Raw genomic sequence first — 27,519 nt, 5'->3', positions numbered from 1 at the left:
TCTGTGTCCATGAGTCCTAAAACCTGTCCAGTAAGCGACTCCCCAGAGTATCTGTGTTGTTACCATACAAAAAACAGAGGGTAAATGGACCAAATGTCCATGAAAAAAGGATGAAAGGGGGGGGGAAGGCATACTTGTAGTATCGGGGACTGAAAGTGAGTGGGGGTGACCGGCCGGAGTTAGCTAAAATTACTTTAAATATGTAATTATGGAGTTCTGTATAATAGAAACGGGGGTTTGGGGGGTAAAACCCCTAGGTTGGGAGGATGCGTAGAGGAGGGGGGGTTGCTTGCTCCACCCCTTGCATAATGAAAGCTCGTTACAGCTGCATGTCAGGCCACGCCCACCAAGAGGAGCATCACGCCCACCAAGAGGAGCATCACGCCCACCAACTTAGCTGCAAGTATGCCACTTTGATTATGCAAGGGGAACTTCGCCAGCTGGGGGTCCCGCTTTTATTATAAAAAACTCCATGACTATGTGGACATAAATATTAATGTTTATTAAGTCCAGCCGGTCACGCCCACTATCTCCACACCCAACCACTGTCTCCAGCCGGTCACGTCCACTATCTCTGCACCCAACCACTGTCTGCAGACAGTCACGCCCACTATCTCTGATCCCACTCACTGTCTGAAGACAGTCACAACCACTATCTCTGCTCCCGCTCACTGTCTCCAGCCATTCACGCCCACCATCTCTGCTCCAGCTCACTGTCTGAAGCCGGTCACGCCCACTATCTCTGCTCCCGCTCACTGTCTCCAGCCGTTCACGCCCACTATCTTTGATCCCGCCCAGTGTCTCCAGCCGGTCACGCCCACTCACCTCCAGCCCCCGATACTACAAGTATGCCAAAAAAAAAAAACAGACATGTTTAGGATTGTAAAACACTAGAATGTAATGGAGGTGATGCTTTTTGCTTTTACGGAACTTCGTTAGTATAATATTTAGTATTAACTATCAGACATATTACCTGCTCTATTCTCACGGCGCCGATTATGATATCAGTCACTCGCTGCGCTGTGGGTTTATTCACCAGGTAGTGAAACATTAAACCTGCAAAATCACAATGTAGGCCCTGCAGGGGAAAAGATCAGACGTTACATGTACAGCAATAACAAGAAACCCAAACCCTAAAAAATAATCATACTGCACATTAATGTAAAATCACACAGTGCATATGTTCAGTCATTTGTTACTTATATTAAGCACGCCAGGGTTCAGAAACACTTAAAAGAAGCAAGGCAATTTTTATTCGGCGTTCTTCTCCCCGTTCAATGGTTCCGTCGGGGCTTCTGTCCAAACCCCCCCAAAAACGGGATTCGGACGTATGCGCCGACGGGTCTACTGACTAATGGAACAGACGGAGTCACCATGTGTTCTATCGTGCACGATTGACACCCAAACGCAGTCTGCTACATCTGAATGTCCTCCTCTAATAGGCATATACTCCCGAAAACGGTGCTTGACAGATCCCATGGTGACTCCGTCTGCAGCATTATAGTCAGTGGCCCCGTAGGCGCATGCGTGCCAATCCCATTTTGAACGGAAGCCCCGATGGGAACCACTGAACGGTGAGAGGAAGGAACAAAGTGTGAAAGTGACCTGACATGTTCATTCTTCAGGTGGAAGCCGCTTGCTAGATATAGTTTCAATTACAGAAAAAAAATAACGGCAGCAAAAACGAAAGCAAAATTTCCAGCAAAGCCGCTTTTGGGAAAAAAATGATGGATTTTTCCTGAAGCGATTTTGTCTAGAAAGGCGTCTTTTTTTGGAGAGGTTTTTTTTGGAGTTTTTTTGTTTCTGGTAGAACTCTATAAAAATTTGAAGAAATTTTTATAAAGTTTTGGCCAGTTTCTTCCTGAAGTGTTTTTTGTAGTCTTTTGATGGGGCAGTGCCTGATTTAAAGCATTTTACATCGGAAGACGCTTCAAACATGTGACACGCACACTCCCCCCCATCAGGCATTTTTCAAAACCTGAAGCGACAGAAAAACGCTAAAAAGACCAAACAAATGGCTAAGCAAAGTGGTTTCCCAACAAAAAGTAAAATCTTTTGAGCGTTTTTTTTTTCTTTTTTTAATGAAATTTCAGGTGTTTTTTGGAGCAGATCCACACCAGAAAAAAAACAAGTGCAGCAAAACTGATTGTCACTAAAAAGTGATGGTGAGCTATTGTCACTCTTGTCTCTTTTACAAAATATATTTTCATTAGTACAGTTTGTACAAAAATGGATCCAATATTTGTCTTGAAACAAGGAAAAAGTCAAGGCCTAAGCCACACGGCGAGAAAATCGGTGCGAGTGCAGTGCGAGAAAACATCGCATTCCACTTGGACCAATTCTAGCCTATGTGTCAGCGCACATGAGCGATTATTTTCTCAGCCCTAATCGGACCGAGAAAACAATCGCAGTATGCTGCGACTGTAAAGCGAATCTTTCTCTCACACCCATTCAAGTCTATGAGGCGAGCGAAAAATTGCACTTCACTCGCAGTACACCGGTGTACCGCGCATGCAGAGCGAGAATCGCAATAGCCAGCTACGGAGGATGGAGAGAATTCCCTCCCTCCCTTCCTCCGTGACGGCCCGCCCCCCCGCACCTCAGTAGCAGGGACACTCGTATGACACTCGGCTCCTGCTGTGCTGCCAGCGTGAGCCGAGTGTCATGCAAGGATCGCACAAGTGGTACGGGCCACCATCTCGGCCCTCTGGCGCTCTCTCTCAGCAATTTCACGGCCCAGCAGGTTTGGCTCCCTGTCCCAGTAAGGGGCGTCTGCACGCCCCCGCGCACGGGTTGGGCCCGGCGGGACTTCCTTCACGCTGCCCACAACTGGCGCCCTTTTTGGAAGGTCCCGCGGTGACATGACATGGCTCGCAGCGGCGACCCGGCGCAGCCTCAGCCGAGGTTTGGGAACAGGGATCCTCACCGGTTGGACGTCCGCCTCCTTCCGGACCGGACGGACTACCGGAGCCGGGACGATCTTGGGTGCGGCCAGTGCCGACGGCTCCTCTTCGCGGACGGGCACCTCCCGCTGGATCTTCCATAGCAGCGGTACGGGTCGTCTGCGGACATCGCTTGCAGGCTGGTCCTCCAGGGCGGACGGGCGGAGCTCCGCCACCGGTAGTGGGGGCAGCGGGCCTAGCAGTGGGGTAGCAGCAACCGATACGGGTAGCGGGGGAGGCAGCAGGGTGAGCGGGCGCAGACCGGGCCCCTCAGCCGCAGCGACCGGTCCTTCTGGGACACAGGGGCGTGGGTCGCTTACCCGCTCCTCCAACTCTGCCTCCATCTCGCGTCTCCGCATGGCCGTCGCCACTTCCGCCATGTCGGCCACCCATCCTTCCAAGAAGAACTGCACTTGGGCCTGCAGGCAGCTCCACATTTGTGCGGTCCGGACCTCCACCCACGCCGCTGTTCCTGGCGTGGGCTCTGGGGTTTCAGCGGTGCCGGAAGGACGGGACATCTTGTGCAGCAGTGTTCCAGGAACCGTATAGCTTGCAGAGTCCTGGCGTCCCTGCTTTTATGGCCTCGGTTACATTAGGCAGGCTTTCACCCGCCCCCCCCTTGGTTCTTTCTAGCACTTCCGCTTGTTGGGGGCGGGGCTTCGCTTTCGCGCCTTCCCTGCTCGGGGAAGACGCTCGAGCAAGAAATCTTCGCGCCAAAGATGGCGGCGCTTCAAATTTTTCGGCCGGACCCCGCCGGCGGGGACTGCAAGGTGCACTTCTACCGGTAGGTAGATCGGTTCTATCCTGTTCGTGACGCCAAGTTGTCGCGGGCGGCGGGGCGCTGCGCTCGCTAACGCTCGGGTCCGGCACTGCTGCTGCTCGGTGGCTCGAGCGGTGGGCCGGATCTGGGGACTCGAGTGGCGCTCCTCGCCCGTGAGTGAAAAGGGGGTGGTTTGCTTGGGGATTTAGTCCGTGACACCACCCACGGGTTGTGGTGAAGATGGGCACCACCGCTGCTGGTGACTGGGATCCCGGGAGCGATGGTAGGGAGCAGCTGGGATGTTGTTTTCCCCCTCTGTGGATAGGGGTTGGTGGTCCCGGGGCCCGGTGGTGTGACGGGGAGGCAGGGATGGTGAGGCGCAGGGTTGCAGGGACAGCGTGGCGTGGTGCCGGATGGCACTGGTGTACTCACTCAGCAACAGATGCACCAAGGCTCCGGTAAACCAAACAGCTGGATGGACGGGTCCCGCAGCCGGCTGCAGTGTCTCTCCCCGGACAGGTGATGGTGGCTGTCTTTCCCTGCACCTTTGTGTACTGTGTTGACTCCAATGACTTCCCAACGGTAGTCCGCTCCCCGGCGTATAGGTGCCAGAGGAGCCCGTTTTGCCCGCAGGCGCTGGCCCTTGGATTTCTAGCCTGTGGCGGTGGCTGTATATCCTCACGGTGCGGAAGGTTGCCTTCTGACGGGACTTGGGTAGTTAGAAACCCCTGGGGTTCCTGTCACACTCGGATTTGACTATTGTCGGCGGCTCCAAGCCTGGTCGGGGCCCTATGGCCCTGCCTGTGTGCTTAACTTCACTCCGGTCCCCGATTCGGTACCGGTGGGCCACCGCCCAAACCCGGTCCTACGGTTCTGCGGAGATCCGTCACTCCTGCAGACGGCCACCACCGTCTGCCAACCTTGCTGTCAGTGCCTGGGCTCCAACCCAGACACCCGCAGTACGTAACCTCTCACTTTCACCTCCTAGACTCAACTCCTGATCTTCCCGCCTCCAGGCCTGTGAACTCCTCGGTGGGTGGGGCCAACCGCCTGGCTCCGCCCCACCTGCTGTGGACATCAGACCCTGGAGGGAGGCAACAAGGGTTTTTGTCTGACTAATGTAACTGTCTGGGGGGTGGGGGTGTGTGTGTGTGTTTTGTCTGTGGCTACCTGGCTAGTCCAGGGCGCCACACATGCAGTCCTTAATAATCTTACCCCACTGGAGCTAATGGAAAAAAATGGCAGCAAGCAAGCCATATGGTAGCGGCAAAAGGGAAAACAAAATCCCTAAAAATTGAATGATTTTCACTACAGTCTAATGTAAGGTCCAAAACAGTGCAGCCTAAAACCACAAGGTCCCGTTCATTACTGAGTAGCTGACTCTAAGGGGTACTTTGCATGTTGCAACATCGCTAGCATCGGCTAGCGATGCGGAGCGCGATAGTCCCCGTCGCACATGCAATATCTTGTGATAGCTGCCGTAGCGAACATTATCGCTACGGCAGCTTCACACGCACTTACCTGCCCTGCGACGTCGCTCTGGCCAGCGAACCGCCTCCTTCCTAAGGGGGTGGGTTGTGCGGCGTCACAGCGACGTCACACGGCAGGCGGCCAATAGAAGCGGAGGGGCGGAGATGAACGGGACGTAAACATCCCGCCCACCTCCTTCCTTCCGCATTGCAGCCGGTGGAGGCAGGTAAGGAGATGTTCCTCGCTCCTGCGGCTTCACACACAGCGATGTGTGCTGCCGCAGGAACGAGGAACAACATCGTATCTCCTATTGGTGCGACATTATGAAAATCACCGACGCTACACAGATCACCGATTTACGACGCTTTTGCGATCGTTTATCGGCGCATCTAGGCTTTACATGTTGCGACGTCGTTAGAGGCGCACTTTTGATTTGACCCCGATGATATCGCAGTAGCGATGTCGCAGCGTGCAAAGTACCCCTAATTCCCTCTATATGTGACCTGTATTAATGCAGTCTACAATTTCTAATATTCTTTCAATTTATTGCAGGGGGGGGGCAAATTACCCCAAATATTACAAAGTTTGCATTAGTGAAGCAGAAGATTTTATAGGAAGAATGAGTCACCTCATCCCGACTGATCAGCTCATTGGAGAAGGTGAGTCCTGGCATCAAACCTCTCTTTTTCAGCCAGAAAATAGCAGCAAAAGATCCAGAGAAGAAGATCCCTTCTACAGCAGCGAACGCGACAATTCTCTCCCCTACAATGAACACGATAGGAGACAATGGCGGTTATCAGTCACCTCTCAGATCAATCTGCTGTCTAAAAACAGTAGTGGCTTCCTGACACATACAGTGGTGCTAATGGGATACTGCCGAGTTTCCCCGAAAATAGGACAGGGTCTTATACAATTTTTTGCTCCGAATGATGCGCTAGGGCTTATTTTCAGGGGATGTCTTATATTTTACCATGAATAATAATCCACATTTATTCTTGAACAAAAACACAACATTTATTCAGCTATAATCCTGTCATTACCTTCTGGAACATCAACATTTTGTGTTCCTCCTATTACTGGGTCAGATGCACATTTTCTTATCTGATCACTTATTCTTGTGGTGCAGAACCCGTCCTATAGTGGTGGATATATACCATATTTACAAAAGTTTACATTACCTGATTAAATTAATTATTCTCTATGTACTACTAAGTTTACCCCCAAAATAAAGCAGACCCCCAAAATAAAGCAGACCCCCCCTAAAAGAATCGCAGTTACCAGACCCCAAACAATTAGTGATGGCAAGTGAATGGGCTCTCACATACAAATCTGCATCTGTCAGGTCCCCCTGTGTTCTATAGCGGTTGGCTCCCGGACCTGGTGACTGGAAGCAGTATCATTCGTGCGGAGTGATACTGGTACCCGATCTGTGTGTGAGAGCTGCAGTGTAATGCAGCTGGGAACAGCGAGGGACCGGACAGCAACACAGATCTCTGTGTGAGAGCCCATCCACCAACAGCACTTGCCAACTGTAATTGTTTGGGGTCTGGTGAGAGGAATTTTTTTTTTTTGTTGGGTGGTGCGTCTGCTGTCTTTTGGAAGTGTCTGTTTTCTTTTAGGGATATGTGCTTTCTTTGATGAAGGGTCCCGCTGTACTTTAACTTTTCTAGCTACTTGGACACTTCCTTATGGAACCGTAACTAGGGCTTATTTTTTGGAGTAGGGTTTATAGTTTAAGCATACCCAAAGATCCTACTAGGGCTTATTTTCAGGGTAGGTCTTATGCTCGGGAAAACTGTAGTATTTGGCTGGGTTCACATGTTGCACATATTCAGCTGGGTTCACATGTTGCATAATTGGTGCAGATTCTTTTAGCAAGTTTTTGAAAAATTGAAATCAGATGAGTACATTTTTGGACAAATATACTCCAATTTAGTCATTTGGAGTAATTGTATGTATGGTTTTTTTTCTTTTCCACACTTGTGCAAATTTCGTGACATTTTAAAAGCATTGTGCAATTCTTTTAGCTAAAAAAAAAAATCACAAGTACATTAAAGATAAAAATAAATATGAATATGAAGAATCTGGTTACAAAATGTAATCGAATACCATAACACAATAAAAAAAATGGCTTAAAAAAACAAAAAAAAAAACAAAAACGGCGCTGCGGTAAGGGATGACTTGAGCACTTGCTCCTGCATATCACAAGCTCAGGTGTTAGGGGGCTATTGGCTACTTTTAAAGGTGTTTTCACACTGCGTTTTGTCCCCGTTCAGAGGTCCCGTTGGGGCTTAGGTCCGAACCCCCATAAAAACAGGATTCAAACGTACACGCCAAGGAGGCCTTTGACTATAATGGTGCAGACGGAGTCACTGCAGGCTCTGCTGTGCTCCATTTTCTGGCGTATATGCCTAGTGGAGGAGGATACCCAGACAGGACCATTGAACGGGTGACAAAATGCAGTGGGCAAGCAGAAAGCACCCTAACCCTTTCATGTGCAGAGACAGAGTTATGCTGGTCAAAGGCAGAGGCACAAAATGCCGTGCAGAGCATCTACCGCCTAATAAAATATACCTGTTTGGGCAAATTTAGATCTCAGTGTATCATGGACAGAGTATAGACTGTGATATACGGACCGGCAGCAAGCATCACCCAAATTTGCAGCTTCCCAGGCATTTATGAGACCCATGTCTAGTCCATGATTCGACACGTTGTTGTCTTTTATTATGCGGCATCCACACATTGTATTTTATAAATCTGCAGCATGTCAATTTCTGTTACAAGTAGCCCCTTCAGAGCAGAAGAGAACTGGGATCCTAGTGACAATTTTTGTCCCCTTATCAGTGCAAAGCAGGATTTGGCCAGGGGAGAGGCCTTCTTATCCCAAGTCTTGTGGCAAGGCTCTTTAAAAGGAATCTGTCTGCAGGTTTTTGCAATGTAATCTGAGAATAGCATGATGTAGAGGTGTGAGGGTAGCCTGGGCTATAGGCAGTTTGTCCAGATGTAATAAGATGATCTGTGTATGTAAATAGTCAAAGTATAGATGTCATTGCATAATGATCTGTGTGTCTATATGACAATCTCATGGACGCCATAATATGATTCTAAGATGTGTGTACAGTAAGGTGTTAACAGAGATAATCAAGCCAGAATGAACAATGAACAAAGAGGTATTCATGATATACTGAGAGAATTTATAATCATGATTTTCTCGCCAGCTGGGATGTGGGATGTAAGATGTGGGATGTTTACTCCTTGTTCTTGCTTCAAGGTCAAAGTCGAATGTTGTATTGTATAATCATAAGTTATTTTACGGACTGAGATCTCCATCTGCTTCAACCAGGCTGATCACCTTCCGACCCCAGTAAGTGTTACATAGATTCCCAACCTTGATAGGGGCAGGGACCTCGATTCCAGCAATGTGTCACTCAATGGGTGCAACAGTTGTATTACAATCACAGTTTTCTCTTATCCAAATCTAGCAGAGCTCGGAAAGCTGAGCCTTGTTAAACCTGCCCACACCCCTGATTGGCAACTTTCTGTGTATATATTGACAAAAAGCTGCTAATCAGTGATTGGATCAGGAGCAAGAGACACCTAGTCTTCTAGTGATAATTTCCTACTAATAAAACACTGATTTTATTTAAACAGTGAAACACAACCCAGTAAGTGTCACATCACTGCCCCTAAACCATACTGCTCAAAGATGACATAGCAAAAATCTGCTGACAGATTCAGGGACCCTTTTAGGATTTGTACATCTTTTAGGTGGCCCTACAGTTCCTGTCCTCTTCCTCTCTGTAGAGGATATTTGCAAATTTGAATTTCTAGGGGAGCATTACATGGCCTATAAGTCTCCTTACGTCAGATTGGCGCTCACCACGAGGAGAAATATTACCCCTTAGAATGTTTGTTGCAGAAACTCTCATTTTTGGTGCAGGTTCTACTCATGAACTTCAATAAAGAAGGTAAATTTGTGAATAAAACTACCTGCCTTGGATCGTTTAGTGGAGTACAAGAAGAAGTGTAGAAAATATGAATATCGCAGACAAGCTGCAGATATAAGTTAAGACACTGGCTGTGACGCCTATCAAATATGTAACGTGTGAACCAAGATATAAGGGTGAAATCTGCACCAAATATGCAAGAAAAACTGCTGCAAAATCCAAAAGTAATGTGTGGATTTCAATGCACAAAGCTGTAGATGTAAAAAACAGTACCAAATACACAATGTGCAGAAATCTACATCACTGATATGGTTAATGCTGTGAATTTTCTACACGCAAATCCACAAGGAAAATCCACACCAACATTACAAAATGGAAGCACAATGCATAATAGGATTTGATTAGCAAAGAAAGTGTAAGAAGTACCGTATTTTTCGTTTTATAAGACGCACCCCAAATTTAGAGATAAAAAAGATTAAAAAAAGGGGGGGTCCGTCGTACTCCGGTCATGTCTTACCGGAGGGGGGGCGGCAGCGGTGGTGGAGTGGGGTCACAGGAGGCAGGGGCGGTGCTGGAGTAGGGCGATGCTGCAGGGATTGTGGTGGGAGCTTTTGATGGCAACGGTGGGGTCTGTGCTTGCAGCGGTGATAAAAAAAAAAGGGGGGTCCGTCGTACTCCGGTCATGTCTTACCGGAGGGGGGGGGCGGCAGCGGAGGTGGAACGGCGTCACAGGAGGCAGGGGCGGTACTGGAGTAGGGCGATGCTTCAGGGATTGTGGTGGGAGCTTTTGATGGCAACGGTGGGCTCTGTGCTGGCTGTGTGGAGCAGAGTGGTGCGGTGAGTGTCCCAGATGCTCTGCCGGTGGTGTGGGCTTCAAAGAAATGGCACCTGGAGTCAGCGCGTGCGCAGATTGAACTCTTGACTCCATGACAAGCCGAGATCTCATCTGCGCACACGACACCTCCAGGCACCAATTTCCTTAAGTCCGCTGCTGAGAGGTCAGTGGGCTGGAGGCGGCGTGTGCGCAGATGAGATCTTGAGCCGAGAGCTCCATCTGTGCACGCACCAACTCCGGGCGGCATTATATGAAGCCAGAGCATCTGGAACACCCGCCGTACAACCCTGCTCTACACAGCCACCGCAGCCAGCCACCCGCACAGACAGCCGGCCGCCCGCACAGACAGCCACCAGCACAGCTCCTATGGCAGCCAGCACAGCACCCATTCTCTACCTCCTGGTAAGCTACATTCGGATTTTAAGACGCACCCCTCATTTTCCTCCCAAATTGTTGGGAGGAAAAGTGCGTCTTATAATTAAAAAAAAAACGGTATATCTGTATCTCAATATAACATATTTCTTTCCAGTCTAGGACAGTACAGACCAAAGGAAGCTTTCCGGTTTGATATCCAGTCCAGGGCCCACTTGGCTTTTTTTCTGATACACGGCATAGTTTCGATTGCGTTAAATAAAAAGTTGCTAAAAGAAAAAAAAAGAAAAAAGTAAATAAAAAAGGTATAATGTAGAAAATTGCAAATATAATAACCCAATAAATGATTTTTCTTTTCATCTGAACTAATCATAATGGACTAGTAAGCGTAACTAAAGGCTCGCACACACGAGCGTATAAATCGGACAAGTGCGATGCTATAAAAAAAATAGGGATTGCAATTGCACTCAGACCAATGTTATGCAATCAAGCAGTACATATATTCAGCGTTAGGAAAAACAATAAAAATCAAAGCATGCTGCATATTGCCACATATATCGGAAGAGACTCACCTATGCAAGTCTATGGGTGCAAGCAAAAAAAAAAAAAATCAGATGCCACACATGACCATACTAGTGGCATCTGTTCTTTACAGATACATTACCATTGGTAGCATAGAACACTATAAATGATCCTGTAAATCAATAATAGCTGAGAAAAAATAAAAGGGTTGCCACGGATGACAAGAGACAGAAAAATCATCCTACTTTTCTGGATGAAAATCAGACTCATTATTTATACACTCAGGTGAGCGCACCCTAAGGGTTCCCAAAGTGCCAATGGTAAATAGCTGTACCACTCTAATGTGTTTGACCTTACAGTTAAGGCACATGATCCCCTTCCCAATGCATAGGTGATAACAGATCTATGGGGGTCTGACCAACTGCAAGAACATGGGTCTTGTTATAAGCAGATTACTCCTTTAAATTAAGCATTCCGCTGCCTTCCTGTGTTCAGAGAGTAGAGCATTGTGGGATCTCAATATGGCAGCGCTAAGCTGGGGGGGGGTCACATGACTGCGAAGTTAAAAGGGAAAAGGCAGAATTATTTTCTCTGATTTTGGATATAAATGATGTAGAAAATAACACACAGCTTAAATGGAATCTATCACCAGGTTTTTGCCACCTAATCTGAGAGCAGCATAATGTAGGGGCAGATATCCTGATTCCAGCGATGTGTCACTTACTGGGCTGCTTAGTGTAGTTTTCATAAAATCACTGATTAATCTGCAGTAGATTATCATTACAGGACTACTTGGCATGCTGCAGGTAGTCCAGCATATTCATGAGCTCTGTATAACTGCTGGATCTGCAGCAGAGAAAACATTAATTTTATCAAAATGACAGCAAACAGCTCAGTGACACATCACTGGAATCAGGGTCTCTGTCTCTACATTAGGCTGCTCTCAGATGGGGGAGCAAAAATCTGCGGATAGATCCCCTTTAAAACCTGTACAAGATAATTATAGGAGCAAGGAAAATTATTGTAATAGAAATTTTAAAAGAAGTCTATTAGCACAAAATGACTGTTCAAACCGAACGCAAGCACTCGGTGCACCCTTGGGGTGGCCAAACAGTACAGTGCACCTTCTCACCTACTTGTTTTGCATCCTCCTTCTCCTTAAATTGACAGCTCTGCCTTTACAGGAGACGGAAAAGGGCAGAGATAGATGAGAGACTACCAGTGAGAAGGTGCACTGAACCTCTCGGCCACACCAAGGGTGCACTGAACCTCTCGGCCACACCAAGGGTGCACTGAACCTCTCGGCCACACCAAGGGTGCGCCGAGTGTCTGTGCTTGGTTTGAACAGTCATTATGTGCTGATAGACTCCCTTCATCCGCTGTCCATTGTGATATTTTCGTACCGTTTCTCAAGATCCTTGATATACGTCTCGATGAGCAGACTGTACATTTCAGAATGAATGTTCTCAATGAGAATCTGAAAGCCATAAAAACATCGGGCTTCTGGTATCTGGACCTCCTGACTGAATCGCTCCACCTGACACAATAAAAGAAAAAAGGCCATTTATTGCTATAAATTACATCACAAATATTGAAGTCAAAGGAATGAAGTAGCACCTAGCATAAAAGAAGATGCAAACAGCATAAGGGGGCTGTCCAAGGCTTTGATACTAATGGCCAGACCACCATATCTCCATTTACTGTGTAGTGGCTGGGCACTGCAGATGAGCTCCTACTCACTTCAATGGGAGCTCAGCTGCAGTTCCTTAGAATGGCCACTACACAGTGTATGGCGCTGTGGTGTTTCAGCTCAATATACTTTTTATTTACAGCAGCTGTATTAAAGGGGTTGTCCACTTCTTTTACATTGATGACCTATCTGAAGGATAAGCCATCAATGTCTGATCAGCCGTTGTCTGACACCCCGCACCCCCGCTGATGGGCTGTTCTCGGTCCCAGCGGCAGCAGGAAGAGGAAATGCTCAGTTCTGGCGCTGCTACGGCGTCTGATAGCAGCCATGGCCGGGTACTGCACATCCTCCTCCTATTGATTAGAATGGGAGGCGGATGTGCAGTACTCGACCACGGCCACTATCCGAAGACAGAGCTGCGCCAGAACTGAGCCTTTCCAGCTGCCTGCTGCCGCCACCGGGACCGAGAAAAGCTGATCGGCAGGGGTGTGGGGTGTCGGACCTCGGCTGATCAGATATTGATGACCTATCGTAACGATAGGCCATCAATATAAAAGGAGTGGACAAACCCTTTAATTGGTAACACCTGATTAATTGAGGTTCTAGGTGTCAGACACCCACTGATCTGACACTGATGACCTTTCCTAAAGATAGGCCACCATTGGCAAAGTCTTGAGACAAATTCCTTAGCTAAAAAGGGTTGTCCAACTGCAAAATGCCTTCTCAACCGAATGGATGACCATGGAAGTCCAGAATGGCTAATATAGGGAGGTAGAGGGTGGGAAAATATGGCAATGTGCACGTTCCAGGTAAGCATGAAGGGTCTCTAATCACAGCTAAGCTACACATAGTATGAGGGTCTTCCATCAGTAACATGATCATAGCGCAAGGATTGGTTTTTCGTGGTCTGAAAGGATAAGGGGCCAAAAGCCAAACGTGTGGATTCTGCTGCAGGAAAGCTGTAGATACGCAGTGTAAAAATCTGTACAAAAGAAGTAACACGTAAACCAGTCTTACATTAGAAAGCTACGAAAATCCATAACACAGACAGCACAATACACCTACCAGATTCTCGTTAACAATGCCATCGCTCGCAGCAAAGAAAGCCAAAACGTGGGAAATAAAATACTTCTCATCCGATGTCAGCTTCTCCCAGTGAGCAGCATCTTTGGATAAATCCACCTCAGAGAGAAATAATAACAGATGATATATGCCGTGGATAAAATTACAGTATTATCGCACTCATGCAGCCAATTCATGAATCGCGTGCACCTAATTGATGAATTTGGCATAAAAAACCCTCAAATGCTGTGTTTCCCCGCAAATAAGACAGTATCTTATATTATTTTTTTGTCCTAAAAATGTGCTAGGGCTTATTATCGGAGTGGGGCTTATTTTGGGGGAAACAGCCAAAAAAGCAGAAATCCCCCAGGAGAATCATACTTACTGGACCATGGATGTCTGTGTCGCTCCAAGGTCCTCCTGTGATCCACAGGACCACTGTGAAGCACACAAGGAGCTGGGAGCAGGTTCTTGTGTGCTTCATAGAGGTCCTCCCCTGCTTACAGCCTGCACTCACACACACAAAGATACACTGCTTCCGGCAGGCAGGGGAACCTGGGACGCTGTAGAATGCGAGGACCTGAGGTGGAACGCATCGATGATCTGCAATTGAATAAAGTGATGCATTCCACCGTAGGTCCTCGTGTTCCTGGTCCCCGGAGAAGTGGGCTATCACCGAATGTGTGTGTGTACATTCCACTGCAGGTCCTCGTGTTCCTGGTCCCCGGAGCAGTAGGCTATCACCGGATGTGTGTGTGTACATTCCCCTGCAGGTCCTCGTGTTCCTGGTCCCCGGAGCAGTAGGCTATCACCGGATGTGTGTGTGTACATTCCACTGCAGGTCCTCGTGTTCCTGGTCCCCGGAGCAGTAGGCTATCACCGGATGTGTGTGTGTACATTCCACTGCAGGTCCTCGTGTTCCTGGTCCCCGGAGCAGTAGGCTATCACTGGATGTGTGTGTGTGATTTCCATTGCAGGTCCTCGTGTTCCTGGTCCCCGGAGCAGTAGGCTATCACCGGATGTGTGTGTGCATGCCATTGCAGGTTTTCGTGTTCCTGGTCCCCGGAGCAGTAGGCTATCACCGGATGTGTGTGTGTGATTTCCATTGCAGGTCCTCGTGTTCCTGGTCCCCGGAGCAGTAGGCTATCACCGGATGTGTGTGTGCATTCCATTGCAGGTCCTCGTGTTCCTGGTCCCCGGAGCAGTAGGCTATCACCGGATGTGTGTGTGCATTCCATTGCAGGTCCTCGTGTTCCTGGTCCCCGGAGCAGTAGGCTATCACTGGATGTGTGTGTGCATGCCATTGCAGGTCCTCGTGTTCCTGGTCCCCGGAGCAGTAGGCTATCACCGGATGTGTGTGTGCATTCCATTGCAGGTCCTCGTGTTTCTGGTCCCCGGAGCAGTAGGCTATCACTGGATGTGTGTGTGCATGCCATTGCAGGTCCTCGTGTTCCTGGTCCCCGGAGCAGTAGGCTATCACCGGATGTGTGTGTGTGATTTCCATTGCAGGTCCTCGTGTTTCTGGTCCCCGGAGCAGTAGGCCATCACTGGATGTGTGTGTGCACTCCACTGCAGGTCCTTGTGTTCCTGGTCCCCGGAGCAGTAGGCCATCACTGGATGTGTGTGTGCACTCCACTGCAGGTCCTTGTGTTCCTGGTCCCCGGAGCAGTAGGCCATCACTGGATGTGTGTGTGCACTCCACTGCAGGTCCTCGTGTTCCTGGTCCCCGGAGCAGTAGGCCATCACTGGATGTGTGTGTGCACTCCACTGCAGGTCCTTGTGTTCCTGGTCCCCGGAGCAGTAGGCTATCACCGGATGTGTGTGTGTGTGATTTCCATTGCAGGTCCTTGTGTTCCTGGTCCCCGGAGCAGTAGGCTATCACCGGACGTGTGCGTGTGTGATTTCCACTGCAGGTCCTCGATGTGTTGCACAGCAGGTCTTCGCATTTCACAACATCCCATTCGGTGTCTGGTGAGTATGATTGTAGGGTCTTCTGTCTTCTTTCTTTTGGAGGTGTCTGCTTTCTTTAATGAAGTCTCCTACAGTATTCTTTAATATTTATTTTCGGGGTAGGGCTTATATTGACATCATACATATTTAGACACATGAACCTCCAAGACTGTGAACCGCAGCACCACTGGAATGGCGGGGGATGAGCATAGGCTTTTTTATTTTACCTGGTGGAAACATGTGGAATCAGAAGGGGTTGTCCTAGTAGTGGACAGCCCCATTAAGACAAAACTTAAAGGGCTATCCTATCTCAATATGTAGTAGGTATAATAATATTAGCAAATACCTCCAATTAGAAATGTAGCATAGTTCTCTTGATTATCTATGTTGCTTACCTCATGTGCAGGGCATTTCAGTAGCTTAGGTATTTATGGTTATGACCACGAGCAACTACCGTACATAACTCACTATATGAGTGGTAGTAACCATGGATACCTAACCTACTGCTTCAATGTCCTGCACATGAGGTAAGAGATATAGCTATATCAGGAGAACTATACTATATTTCTAATTGGAGGTATTTGCTAATATTATTACACCTACTACATATTGGGATAGGAACTGGGTGATGCGAATACCCTTTTAAAGCAGAAAGACCCTCAAACTAGTAACATCTGAAGTCAGCTGCAATAAAGGCCGGAAAAGCCTCACAAAGGAGGAAACCCAGCGATGGTGACGTCCATGGCTTCCAGACTTCAGTCACTGTCTGCAAAGGATTCCGTACAAAGTATTAAAAATGAAAAAAAAATTCTGGTACAGTTAATTTGCCCAATTACTTTTGAGATCCATAAATGAGGAGGCTTTGTAGAAAAATAGCTGCAATTTCTGAAAATTTCACACGATTTTTTGGTCATCCCCTTTAATTAAACCTGAAAGTCTCTACTTCAATTGCATCTCAGATGTTTCATTTTAAATAAAAAAAATAGTGTTCTGCAGAGCTGAAATCACGAAGATTCAGTCACTGTTCAAATGTTTCTGGACCTAACTGTACATTTTCTACCATGGGGTTAAACTTTGGGAGGGAGATATAGAGGCCTTGTCGCCTATAGTAACCAATCAGAAGGTAGCTTTCATTTCCCAAACTTTCTACATAATGTAAAGCTGCACTGTGATTGGTTGCTATGGGTAACAATGTCGCCTGCTCCGATAAATGAGGCCTCAGATTCTGAAGTAGGCCTAGTCCTGATAACACATTGAATGAATCGTCCTCCTCCTGGACCTGTCCTCTGCCTTCGACACAGTGGACCACTCCCTTCTACTACAGATTCTCTCATCTCTCGGCATCACAGACTTAGCACTATCCTGCATCTCTTCATACCTAGCCAACCGGACATTCAGCATCTCCCACAACTTCCTCATCTCGTCCCCTATCTATCAGTGTCCCCCAAGGCTCAGTACTTGGACCCCTGCTGTTGTCCATCTACACCTTCGGCCTGGGGCAGCTCATAGAGTCCCACGGCTTTCAGTATCACCTCTACACTGATAATATGCAGATCTACCTCTCTGTACCCGACATCACCTGCCTACTAACCAGAATCCCACAGTGTCCATCTGCTATTTCATCCTTCTTCTCTGCGTGATTCCTAAAGCTTAACAGCGACAAAACTGAATTCATTATCTTTCCTCCTCCTCTCTCAACTCCTCCAACAAGCCTATCCATCAAAGTTGATGGCTGCTCACTTTCCCCAGTCTCACAAGCTTGTTGCTTTGGAGTAACACTCGACTCTGCTCTATCCTTCAAGCCACTAATCCAAGCCCTCTTCACCTTCTGCCGACTACAACTCAAAAATATTTCATGCATTCCTTAAACAAGAATCAGGAAAAATATTAGTGCATGCCCTCATCATCTCCCACCTGCACTACTGCAACCTCCTGCTCTGTGGCCTCCCTTCTAACACTCTTGCTACCCTCCAATCTAGCCTAAACTCTGCCACTTGACTTATTCACCTCTCCCTCACTATTCCCTGGCATCTCCTCTCTGACAATCTCTTCACTGGCTTCCCATTGCCCAAAGACTCCAGTTCAAAACAGTAACCATGACATACAAATCCACCCGCAACCTGTCTCCTCCATACATATGTGACCTAGTCTCCCGGTACCTACCTGTACGTAACTTCAAATCCTCATGAGATCTCCTTCTCTACTCCCCACTTATCTCCTCTTCCCACAATTGCATACAAGATTTCTCCCGTGCCTCTCCCAGACTCTGGAACTCTCTACCCCAACATATCAGACTCTCTCCTACCGTGGAAAGCTTCAAAGGGAACCTGAAGACCCACCTCTTCCAACAAGCCTACAACCTGCCATAACCCTCAGTCAACTATACTGCAGTACGACCAGCTCTGTCCTCACCTATTGTACCCTTGCCCATCCCTTGTACTGTGAGCCCTCGCGGGCAGGGTCCTCTCTCCTCCTGTATCGTCACCCATCCCCTGTAGACTGTGAGCCCTCACGCGCAGGGTCCTCTCTCATCCTGTATCCTCACCCATCTCCTGTAGACTGTGCACCCTCGCGGGCAGGGTCCTCTCTCTTCCTGTATCCTCACCCATCCCCTGTGGACTGTGCGCCCTTGCGGACAGGGTCCTCTCTCCTCCTGTATCTTCACCCATCCCCTGTAGACTGTGAGCCCTCGCGGACAGGGTCCTCTCTCCTCCTGTATCCTCACCCATCCCCTGTAGACTGTGAGCCCTCGTGGGCAGGGTCCTCTCTCCTCCTGTATCCTCACCCATCCCCTGTAGACTGTGAGCCCTCGCGGACAGGGTCCCCTCTCCTCCTGTATCCTCACCCATCCCCTGTAGACTGTGAGCCCTCGCGAGCAGGGTCCTCTTTCCTCCTGTATCCTCACCCATCCCCTGTAGACTGGGCGCCCTCGCGGACAGGGTCCTCTCTCCTCCTGTATCCTCACCCATCCCCTGTAGACTTTGAGCCCTCGCGAGCAGGGTCCTCTTTCCTCCTGTATCCTCACCCATCCCCTGTAGACTGTGCGCCCTCGCGGGCAGGGTCCTCTCTCCTCCTGTATCCTCACCCATCCCCTGTAGACTGTGCGCCCTCGCGGGCAGGGTCCTCTCTCCTCCTGTGTCCTCACCCATCCCCTGTAGACTGGGCGCCCTCGCGGACAGGGTCCTCTCTCCTCCTGTATCCTCACCCATCCGCTGTAGACTGTGAGCCCTCGCGGACAGGGTCCTCTCTCCTCCCTGTATCCTCACCCATCCCCTGTAGACTGTGCGCCCTCGCGGACAGGGTCCTCTCTCCTCCTGTATCCTCACCCATCCCCTGTAGACTGTGAGCCCTCGCGGGCAGGGTCCTCTCTCCTCCTGTATCCTCACCCATCCCCTGTAGACTGTGAGCCCTCGCGGGCAGGGTCCTCTCTCCTCCTGTATCCTCACCCATCCCCTGTAGACTGTGAGCCCTCGCGGGCAGGGTCCTCTCTCCTCCTGTGTCCTCACCCATCCCCTGTAGACTGGGCGCCCTCGCGGACAGGGTCCTCTCTCCTCCTGTATCCTCACCCATCCCCTGTAGACTGTGAGCCCTCGCGGACAGGGTCCTCTCTCCTCCTGTATCCTCACCCATCCCCTGTAGACTGTGAGCCCTCGCGGGCAGGGTCCTCTCTCCTCCTGTATCCTCACCCATCCCCTGTAGACTGTGAGCCCTAGCGGGCAGGGTCCTCTCTCTTCTTGTACCAGTCTGTTTTTGTAATGTTCATGATTATTGTACTTGTTTTTATGTATATCCTTTTCACTTGTAAGGCGCCATGAAATAAATGGCGCTAAAATAATAAATAATAATGATAATCACTTACTTCCTCCACGGTCCAAAATGAAGCCTGCGCCTTCTTATACATTTTCCAAATGTCAGGATACTGGATTGGGAAAATGACAAAACGACGGGGATTCTTCCTAAGAAGGGGCTCATCGTCATCACTGGCTCCATTACTAACGCTGCTTCCATTCTGCAGAGAACACGTCGCCATTTTATATGGTTTTCATTGCCAATAATAGTCCCAATATTTCACATTTTTCCTTATCTTCCCGTGACATTTTTTTTTAAAACACTTTTCAAAACTGTAAAGGAAAATATAAAAAAAAGTGTCTACAACAAATAAAGATGGCACCCGGCACTTCACTTTTATGGGGCAATTTCCGCACACCATTGGCATTGTGCTTTGTAAGTCCTCACCACATTGCCTCCATAGCTAGACAATGCAAAATGCAGCATTACTGCCACTTATCCTCATCAACATTTCTCCTCTTTTTGTTAAATATAGGTTTTATTTTTACTAGTGTGAGGCCTCATTCACACACATTTTCTATCAACATTTTTCCCCGGACTGGATACGTATTCATTATTGTCTACATGGCTGCTCACGTCTGTGTGTTTTGCATAACGAGCGTCCGTAAAAAGAAAGAAAACAACAGATGTGTCCTTCTTGTATCCAATTTACGAATCAAGTTTGCCCAATCAAATCAATGAGTGTAAAAAAAACATGGATACCCTCCACGTGTCATCCAAGTGCTGACCATTTTTTACTGGCTTGTTTTTTTTTTTATGAATAACAACAAACTGATTCCATTCAAATTATCAAAACAGACCAAAAATGGATGAAAATCGGACAGAGCAGAAGAAAGGGTCCATTTATCTCATATGTAAGAAAAAGGCATCTGAATGAGGCCTAATTTAGAGAAAAATACCCAGTCCCCACCTGGAAACAGTTAATAAACAGATTTGCTGTTCATATTCCCACAGGAGAATCAATCGCTTCCATATTACAGGATGGGTGGGATTCACATGATATAGGGACTATCCGCAGCACAGTCTGCCGGCTGCACTGCACTTCTAGGTCGCTGCTGGTTTATGCTGCAGATTTCATCTTTTGCAAATGGTAAAATGTTTGGAAATGTTGCTGTTTTTCTGCCCCAAAAAATTCTGCGGTGGTTATACCGCAGCATCAGGTGCCGGTCATACATTGCTTGTGTACCACCCCGGGGCTCGGCCGGCTGCCGAGCCGCTCGGATCCGTGCTCGTCGGTGGGTGGCTCGAGCTCTTCACGGACCCGGGGGTCACGTCGCTCTGAAAGGGGGGTTGGCGCTGCACGTAGGGACTTCGGTGGGGAGGTCCACAGTCGGAGCCGCGGTTGTTTGTAGGGGATATAAATTTGTGACGCCACCCACAGGTTGGGGTGAATGGATGGACACCACCGCTGCCGTTGACTAGGCTCCCGGGGACGGTGTTGCGCAGCTTGGTGTTGACCCCCTCCGTGGGTAGGGGGGATGATGGTCCCGGGGGCCTGAGGGAGGTGCTGAGGCGAGGGGACGGGTGCGTGCTGGGTGCTGGTGCGGTGCGCGGCCCGAAGGCACTGGTGTACTCACTATGACAAACACTCTGGAGTCTCTGGTAAACCAAACAAGATGGTGAACGGTGCCCACAGCCGGCTGCAGTTTTCCCCTTAACAGGTTGGTGGTTTCCGCCTTTCTCCTGCACCTCACTTATGTAGAAATCACGACTCCTATGCCTGAGCAACGGTAGTCCGCTCCCCGGCTTGATATGTGTCGGGAGAGCCCTCTTTGCCCGCAGATGCTGGCCCCTCGGGTCTCTATGCCTGGGCGGTGGCTTTACCCCTATGGTAGGGCTGTTGTCTTCAGTTGGGTCTTATGTGGGAAAGGTCCTAAAGTCCAGTCCTCAATCAGTTGATTTGACTCGGCCCTTTTGTTTCTGGGCCTCGAACTGGGTCTGAGTACCCCTACTGGTGCTCCGGTTTCCAATCAGTTCCCCGGTTCGGTACCGGCGGGCCACCGCCCGTCCCCGGTCCCTACGGTTCCACCGACTGTAATCCCAGCTCCTGCAGGCGGCCATCACTCTCTGCCTCCTTGCCAGAGGTGACTGGGCTCCAACCCAGACACCTGGTGTAGAATATGGCAGACCTAGGCACATGTCTGCCCTTGAACTTCACTCCACTCCACTTCACTGTCAAGACTAGACTCTTTTTCCCGCCTCGGGGCCTGTGAACTCCTCGGTGGGCGGAGCCAACCGCCTGGCTCCGCCTCCCAGTGTGAACATCAAACCTGGAGGGGGGTGACAAGGGTTTTGTAGTTTGGCTGCTGTCACCTTACTAAGGAAGGGGGGGGGGAGTGTATGGGACTACCTGTGACAACCTGGCTAGTCCAGGGCGTCACACTTGCTTCACAAGATATAAATTGCAGAGGAAAAATGTAACTTCACTGCATATTTGGAGGAAATTCACAGTGACTATCGAATCTATGTTTCACATGAAGATCTGCGATAGAAATCTGCAGCTCATAAATTAAATTCTGTGCAGTTTTTTTTATACAACATGGGAATAAGATTTGATCCAATCTAATCCGTTTTGCTGGTACAATCAGGCTGCATTCACACGCTGCGTTTCTTCACAAAATTGCCAAGAAAAACCACAAGGGGCATTAAAATGGGAGAGGTTTTTCATTTTATTCATCTCATTTATCTCAAAGAGGGAAAAAGGAAAAAAAAAAATGCGCCGATCACACACAAGGTGTGAACAAGCTCCAATACGCTGCAGATTTTCTGCCCTAACTAAATGGCGGCAGTGTACCTGCCCCATGTGATCCTGCCCAGTTATGAGACTTGCATCTGTGCGATCATCAGACTGAAGAAATAAACAAGGAAGGTTCTATATGGAAATAATCCTATTTTTTTTCTTCTGCAGTTTGGTATTACATGGATTGGATTGAGCAGCAATAAAAGTCACATGATCCAGCTATAAATCCTTCCCTTTTGTGATTGGTGAAGTCCAAATAATCCCCCATGAAATTAATGGTACAACCTGACACTATGCCATCAATAATCAAGGTCACACTGCCCCTTTAAGATGTGTACTGCCGCAATAAATGTAGCAACCAATCAGACTGCAGCTTTTATTTTATTTCAAGATGAGCTAGCAATAGCTGTGTTCTGATTGGTTGGCGCACTCCCCGTTACCCCTCCTTTCAGTGTAGATCATCATAAATAAAAAGCAGGGGGAGTATCTCCTGGTCACACACAGACGTCATGTTATTTCACATCTATGTTCCCACCCCCCACCTATAAGTGGTCCGCTCCATAGTCGGTATATATAACGATGTGATTACCTGTTCATCCCCCGGAAGTCTGGCGTCTCCCATTGCGACGCAGGCGCAGATGTGACTTGGGGGCCGAGCTCGGTGTTGCCCCTGACTCCTCCTCATACAGGGAGACCCCGTACAGCAGGCGGGGGGATGGGAGGCTGCATTGCCTGAACGGCCGCAGACCGGGACTGTTAGCACTGGCACCGCGGCCAAATATGCTCTTCTTTCTACATAACTGATCCATAACGTGTGTCCAGATACCGGAGCCTACAGGGAACTAAGGCTGAGTGCACACCTCGTGTTGTTGGTGCAGATGTTCCTTGTTTAACCCCGTCATGACCTTGCAAGTTTTGGGGGATTTTTTTGGTTTTTTCCTCGCATCTTCCGAGAGCCATTAGGCCCTGTGCGCACTGGAAAATGGAATTTTCTCAAGAAAATTCCGCAGGTATTCAAAGATTACCGCACTCGCGGTAAAAAAACCGGCAAACCGCACCCGATTTGACCGCGGTATTGTTCGCGGTATTGCCGCGTGCGGGTTGGTATGTGCTTTATTGCATTCAATGCAATAAAGCACATTGAAGAAAAAAAAGTCATTTCATTCTGAGATAGAGAAATAGACAGAAGAATAGATAGATAGATAGATAGAGGGATAGATAGGAGGGATAGATAGAGGGATAGATAGATAGATAGAGGGATAGATAGGAGGGATAGATAGAGGGATAGATAGATAAATAGATAGAGGGATAGATAAGATAGACAGATAGAGGGATGGATAGATAGATAGAGGGATAGATAGATAAATAGAGGGATAGATAGATAAATAGAGGGATAGATAGATAGAGGGATAAATAGATAGGGGGATAGATAGAGGGATAGATAGATAGGGGGATAGATAGATAGATAAATAGATAGAGGGATAGATAGATAGATAGGGGGATAGATAAGATAGAGAGATAGATAGATAAATAGAGAAATAGATAGAGGGATAGATAAATAGATAGAGGGATAGATAGATAAATAGATAGAGAGATAGATAGAGGGATAGATAGATAGAGGGATAGATAGATAGGGGGATAGATAAATAGATAGAGGGATAGATAGATAAATAGAGGGATAGATAGATAAATAGATAGAGGGATAGATAGGGGGATAGATAGATAGGGGGATAGATAGATAGAGGGATAGATAGGGGGATAGATAAATAGATAGAGGGATAGATAGATAAATAGAGGGATAGATAGATAAATAGATAGAGGGATAGATAGGGGGATAGATAGATAGGGGGATAGATAAATAGATAGAGGGATAGATAGATAGATAGAGGGATAGATAGATAGGGGGATAGATAAGATAGATAGATAGAGGGATAGATAGATAGAGGGATAGATAGATAGAGGGATAGATAGATAGAGGGATAGATGGATGGATAGATAGATGGATGGATAGATAGAGGGATAGATAGGTGGATAGATAGATAGATAGAGGGATAGATAGGTGGATAGATAGAGGGATAGATAGATGGATAGAGAGATAGATATAGTCCCTGTGAGCACACTCTGCATTTCTCACGGTCTGCAGTGAGTTCACATTACCGGCCATGGGAAATGCCCTGTGGTTACCTCTGCTGTCTCGCTGCGAGGCTGCATTCAGCGCTGTGTGTCAGTGTCAGTCGCGGCTGGATGTAAGCCTCGCAGGACGCCGGAGCTGTGGATTACATCGGAGCTTTGTTTCGGGAGGGGTTAATAAAAGGGTGAACGAGGCTTGTTTGTGTTTTATTTCAAATAAAGTATTTTTCGGTGTGTGTTTTTTCACTTTACTTACGGGTTGATCATGTCAGCTGTCACATAGACGCTGCCATGATCAAGCCTGGAGTTAATGGCGGTGATCCACCACCATTAACCCCTTGTATTACCCTGCTGCCACTGCTACACGGCAGCAGGAAGAGCCGAGGACACTCCGGTAGTGCCGCATAATGCATGCGACAGTCCCGGGGCAGCTGCGGCTGATATTCTCGGCTGCGGGAGGTGGGAGGGAGGCGGGGGACATTAACCCTGCCTCTCTCCCTCCCCAGCCTGAGAATACCGGGCCGCCGCTGTGTGCTTACCTCGGCTGGAAGGTAAAAATACAGCGGAGCCCACGTGTTTTGTTTTCTATATGTCCGTTTGCTTTCTATGTGTGTTCTATGTCTGTGATGTCTGTGTGTGTGTGTGATCTCTGTGTGTGTTTACTCTCTGCACGGCTTCCTCTTCCTGTAATGACATCACTTCCCTGCAAACCGCAGGCAAGCGATGTACATTACCGGAGGTAAACCGCGAAATACCGGAGGGGATAACGCAGGAAAATGCAGTGAACCGCACAGAATTTGCTGCCTGCGTTATTCCCTGCGGGATTTCACGATTACATTGGAGTCAATGGAGTGAAATCCCGCAGCGACGTGCGGAAAAGAATTGACATGCAATTGTTTTTGCTGCGGGAGTCCGCAGCAAAACATGCAGCTGTCAAAATCCGCCCAGTGCGCACAGGATTTTTTTTTCCCATAGGTTTTGCTGGTGATTGACTGCAGAGATGTTATGAACATTTTCTGCAGCAAATCCGCAGAAAATCCGCGGCAAAATCCGGTAAGTGCGCACATAGCCTAACGTTTTGGTTTTTTTTATTGCGGGACACGTTGTACTTTTGAGTGACGCCATTTATTCTGCCCAATATTGTGCTGGAAAAAGGGAAAAAAATGTGAAATTGCAAAAAAAAATAAAAATAAAAATAATGCAACTGCACAATTTTATTTTTTTTACTACGTTCACTATATGGTAAAGCTGATCTGGCAGATTCCCAAGTACGTAGATACCAATCGTGTAGAGTTTTATTTTATTTTTTTTTTTTTGCTTGGGTCTTCATTTACCATGACCCATAACGTTCTCATCTCTCGGAATCTGGGGCTCAGCGACGTCTTATTTCTCCATCGTTTCATTGGGGGACACAGGACCATGGGTTATGCTGCTGTCACTAGGAGGCTGACACTAAGTAAACAGAAAAAGTTAGCTCCTCCCCAGCAGTATAACCCCTGAGCCAGAGGCGGGCTCAATCAGTTTTTAGCTTAGTGTCGTAGGAGGCTGATGTGGGCTGTCTCAGCCCCCCTCAGCCATTTGCTTTTTTATTGCGCTTTTTTCTCTTATATCGGCGCCGCTCATCGCTCTCATACCTGTCTTTTTTCTCTATGCAGGTATTCCCTTCACTCTTCCTCCGCAGCCCTGTCGGTACCACTCCACAGGGTCACAGGAGTTTTGAGATTTTGGGCCCTCTCCCCCGTCCGCCCCCGCTGGTACCACTCCCGGGGGTGTTCGTGTGGGCAGGTTGTCGTGGGCACCCCTGATTCGCCCTGCGGTATCACCCCAATGGGCCTACAGGGACATTCAGCAGGGATGGATCCTTTGCAGCACGCTGTGATCTGATGGGCCCTCACCGCTGCTTTCTGCTGCTGGGGGCTCCTTCCCCCATCATGAGGTCCACTTCCCTGCCTTCTACACGTTCTCTCCCGGAGTCTATAGTCTCCTAGGGCGAGGGGACCGTTCACAGGCAGGGGCAGGGTGCCCTGCCTGCACCGCCTCCGTCGCTGCCTCCGCCGCCGAGTTCAGGTAGGACCGTTTTCCCCTACCCTCCTCCTCGGCCCGCTCCAAAATTTACTCCCCAGCGTCCCCATCAGCGCGCCGAGGTTCCTCGCCGCCGCCGCCTGCGGTCGGGTCCGCCGGCGCTGCCTCTCCCCGCGACGGCACCTCTGCTTCGGCCACTGTCCTCGGCGTACCCAGGCCGCCTCCGCACAGCGTGCCGAGGATCCTCGCCGCGGCCTGCGGTCGGGTCCCCCGGAGCTACCTTGCCCGCGACGGTACCTCTGCTCCAGCCCGGTCCTCGGCGTCCCCAGGCCACCTCCCGCACAGCGCGCCAAGGATCCTCTCCGCCGCCGCCTGCGGCCGGGTCCGCCGGCGCTGCCTCTGCCCGCCCCGGCACCTTCAAAATTTAGCCCCCGGCTTCGGCCCTGTCCTCGGCGTCCCCAGCCCCGCCTCCCGCACAGCGTTATTGGCCGCCGGCTTCTCCGTTCCCGCCCTCCGCCTTGCTCCAGGCATCACTGGGGGGTGGGGGATATTTTTTTCCCGCTCACACAGCGTCCCTTTTTTAAAAAAAAAAAAAAAAAAAAAAAAAAAAAAGTAAAACGGAGTTTATACCAGACTCCTAGTCTGGGCTTACTGAGGCCGCAGCAACACTTTTCTTAGGGGAAAATTAGAACACACTCTTTCTTTATTTTGTATTTTGGTCGATTTTCATTAAAGTTTTCCGTACATGAGTTTTTTATATCTTAACTCTTGCAGTACTTTCGGGCACTTCGTTGGCTTCACCTTTTGTATATCGCGCTCCCAGCTCGAGATTTTAGTTTTTAGTCCCCTGGGCGGGTTAATGCCCTGTCTCAGGCCATAAATCCCCTCGCCGTCATCCCTCGGCTTCGCGCGCACGCGCTGCGTCCCCGGCCAATTCTCTGTTATTCCATCCATAGGTCTAGCGCAATCCCCCCAGGGCGGTGAGTCCCGTTCCAGGGACTTTTACCTATGCTAGAAGCGGACCCGCCAGGTCTCGTCTTTTGTGGCCCCCCTGTGTTTTCACCTTATTCCCCAGGTCCAGACTGCCCTTCCTCCGGCAGTCTCCCGACCTCTCGGGTGATGGCCCAGGCCTTCCACCTCTGTTGGACTTCAAGCAGGACCTGGATGTTTTGCCGCATGACGAAAAGCCTGCCGGAATTGGTGAGTCAGGCCGTAAGGCTACGGACAG

At 48.8% G+C, this 27,519-nt stretch overlaps 1 protein-coding gene across 2 annotated transcripts in view; it reads right to left on the bottom strand.

Annotated features, from left to right (window-relative positions):
• The window catches only part of RRM2B (ribonucleotide reductase regulatory TP53 inducible subunit M2B), a 29,404-nt gene extending 6,618 nt beyond the window's left edge, over positions 1 to 22,786 (bottom strand). The window contains exons 1-7 of one of the 2 annotated variants that reach the window (XM_075316223.1): positions 22,729 to 22,786; positions 19,410 to 19,559; positions 13,604 to 13,720; positions 12,252 to 12,385; positions 10,501 to 10,595; positions 5,801 to 5,934; positions 974 to 1,078 (exon numbers count right to left, since the gene is read on the bottom strand). In XM_075316223.1, coding sequence (XP_075172338.1) covers positions 974 to 1,078; positions 5,801 to 5,934; positions 10,501 to 10,595; positions 12,252 to 12,385; positions 13,604 to 13,720; positions 19,410 to 19,559; positions 22,729 to 22,761 — 768 coding nt within the window. In that variant the 5' untranslated portion in view covers positions 22,762 to 22,786. Of the gene's footprint in view, positions 1 to 973; positions 1,079 to 5,800; positions 5,935 to 10,500; positions 10,596 to 12,251; positions 12,386 to 13,603; positions 13,721 to 19,409; positions 19,672 to 22,728 lie in introns of both variants that reach the window. The other variant, XM_075316224.1, reaches the window with a different exon arrangement.
• Positions 22,787 to 27,519: the final 4,733 nt, after the last annotated feature.

This window comes from Anomaloglossus baeobatrachus, chromosome 6 (genome assembly GCF_048569485.1).
Source record: "Anomaloglossus baeobatrachus isolate aAnoBae1 chromosome 6, aAnoBae1.hap1, whole genome shotgun sequence".
In the NCBI taxonomy this organism is placed as follows: domain Eukaryota; kingdom Metazoa; phylum Chordata; class Amphibia; order Anura; family Aromobatidae; genus Anomaloglossus; species Anomaloglossus baeobatrachus.
This window is presented reverse-complemented; position numbering and strand designations above follow the sequence as displayed.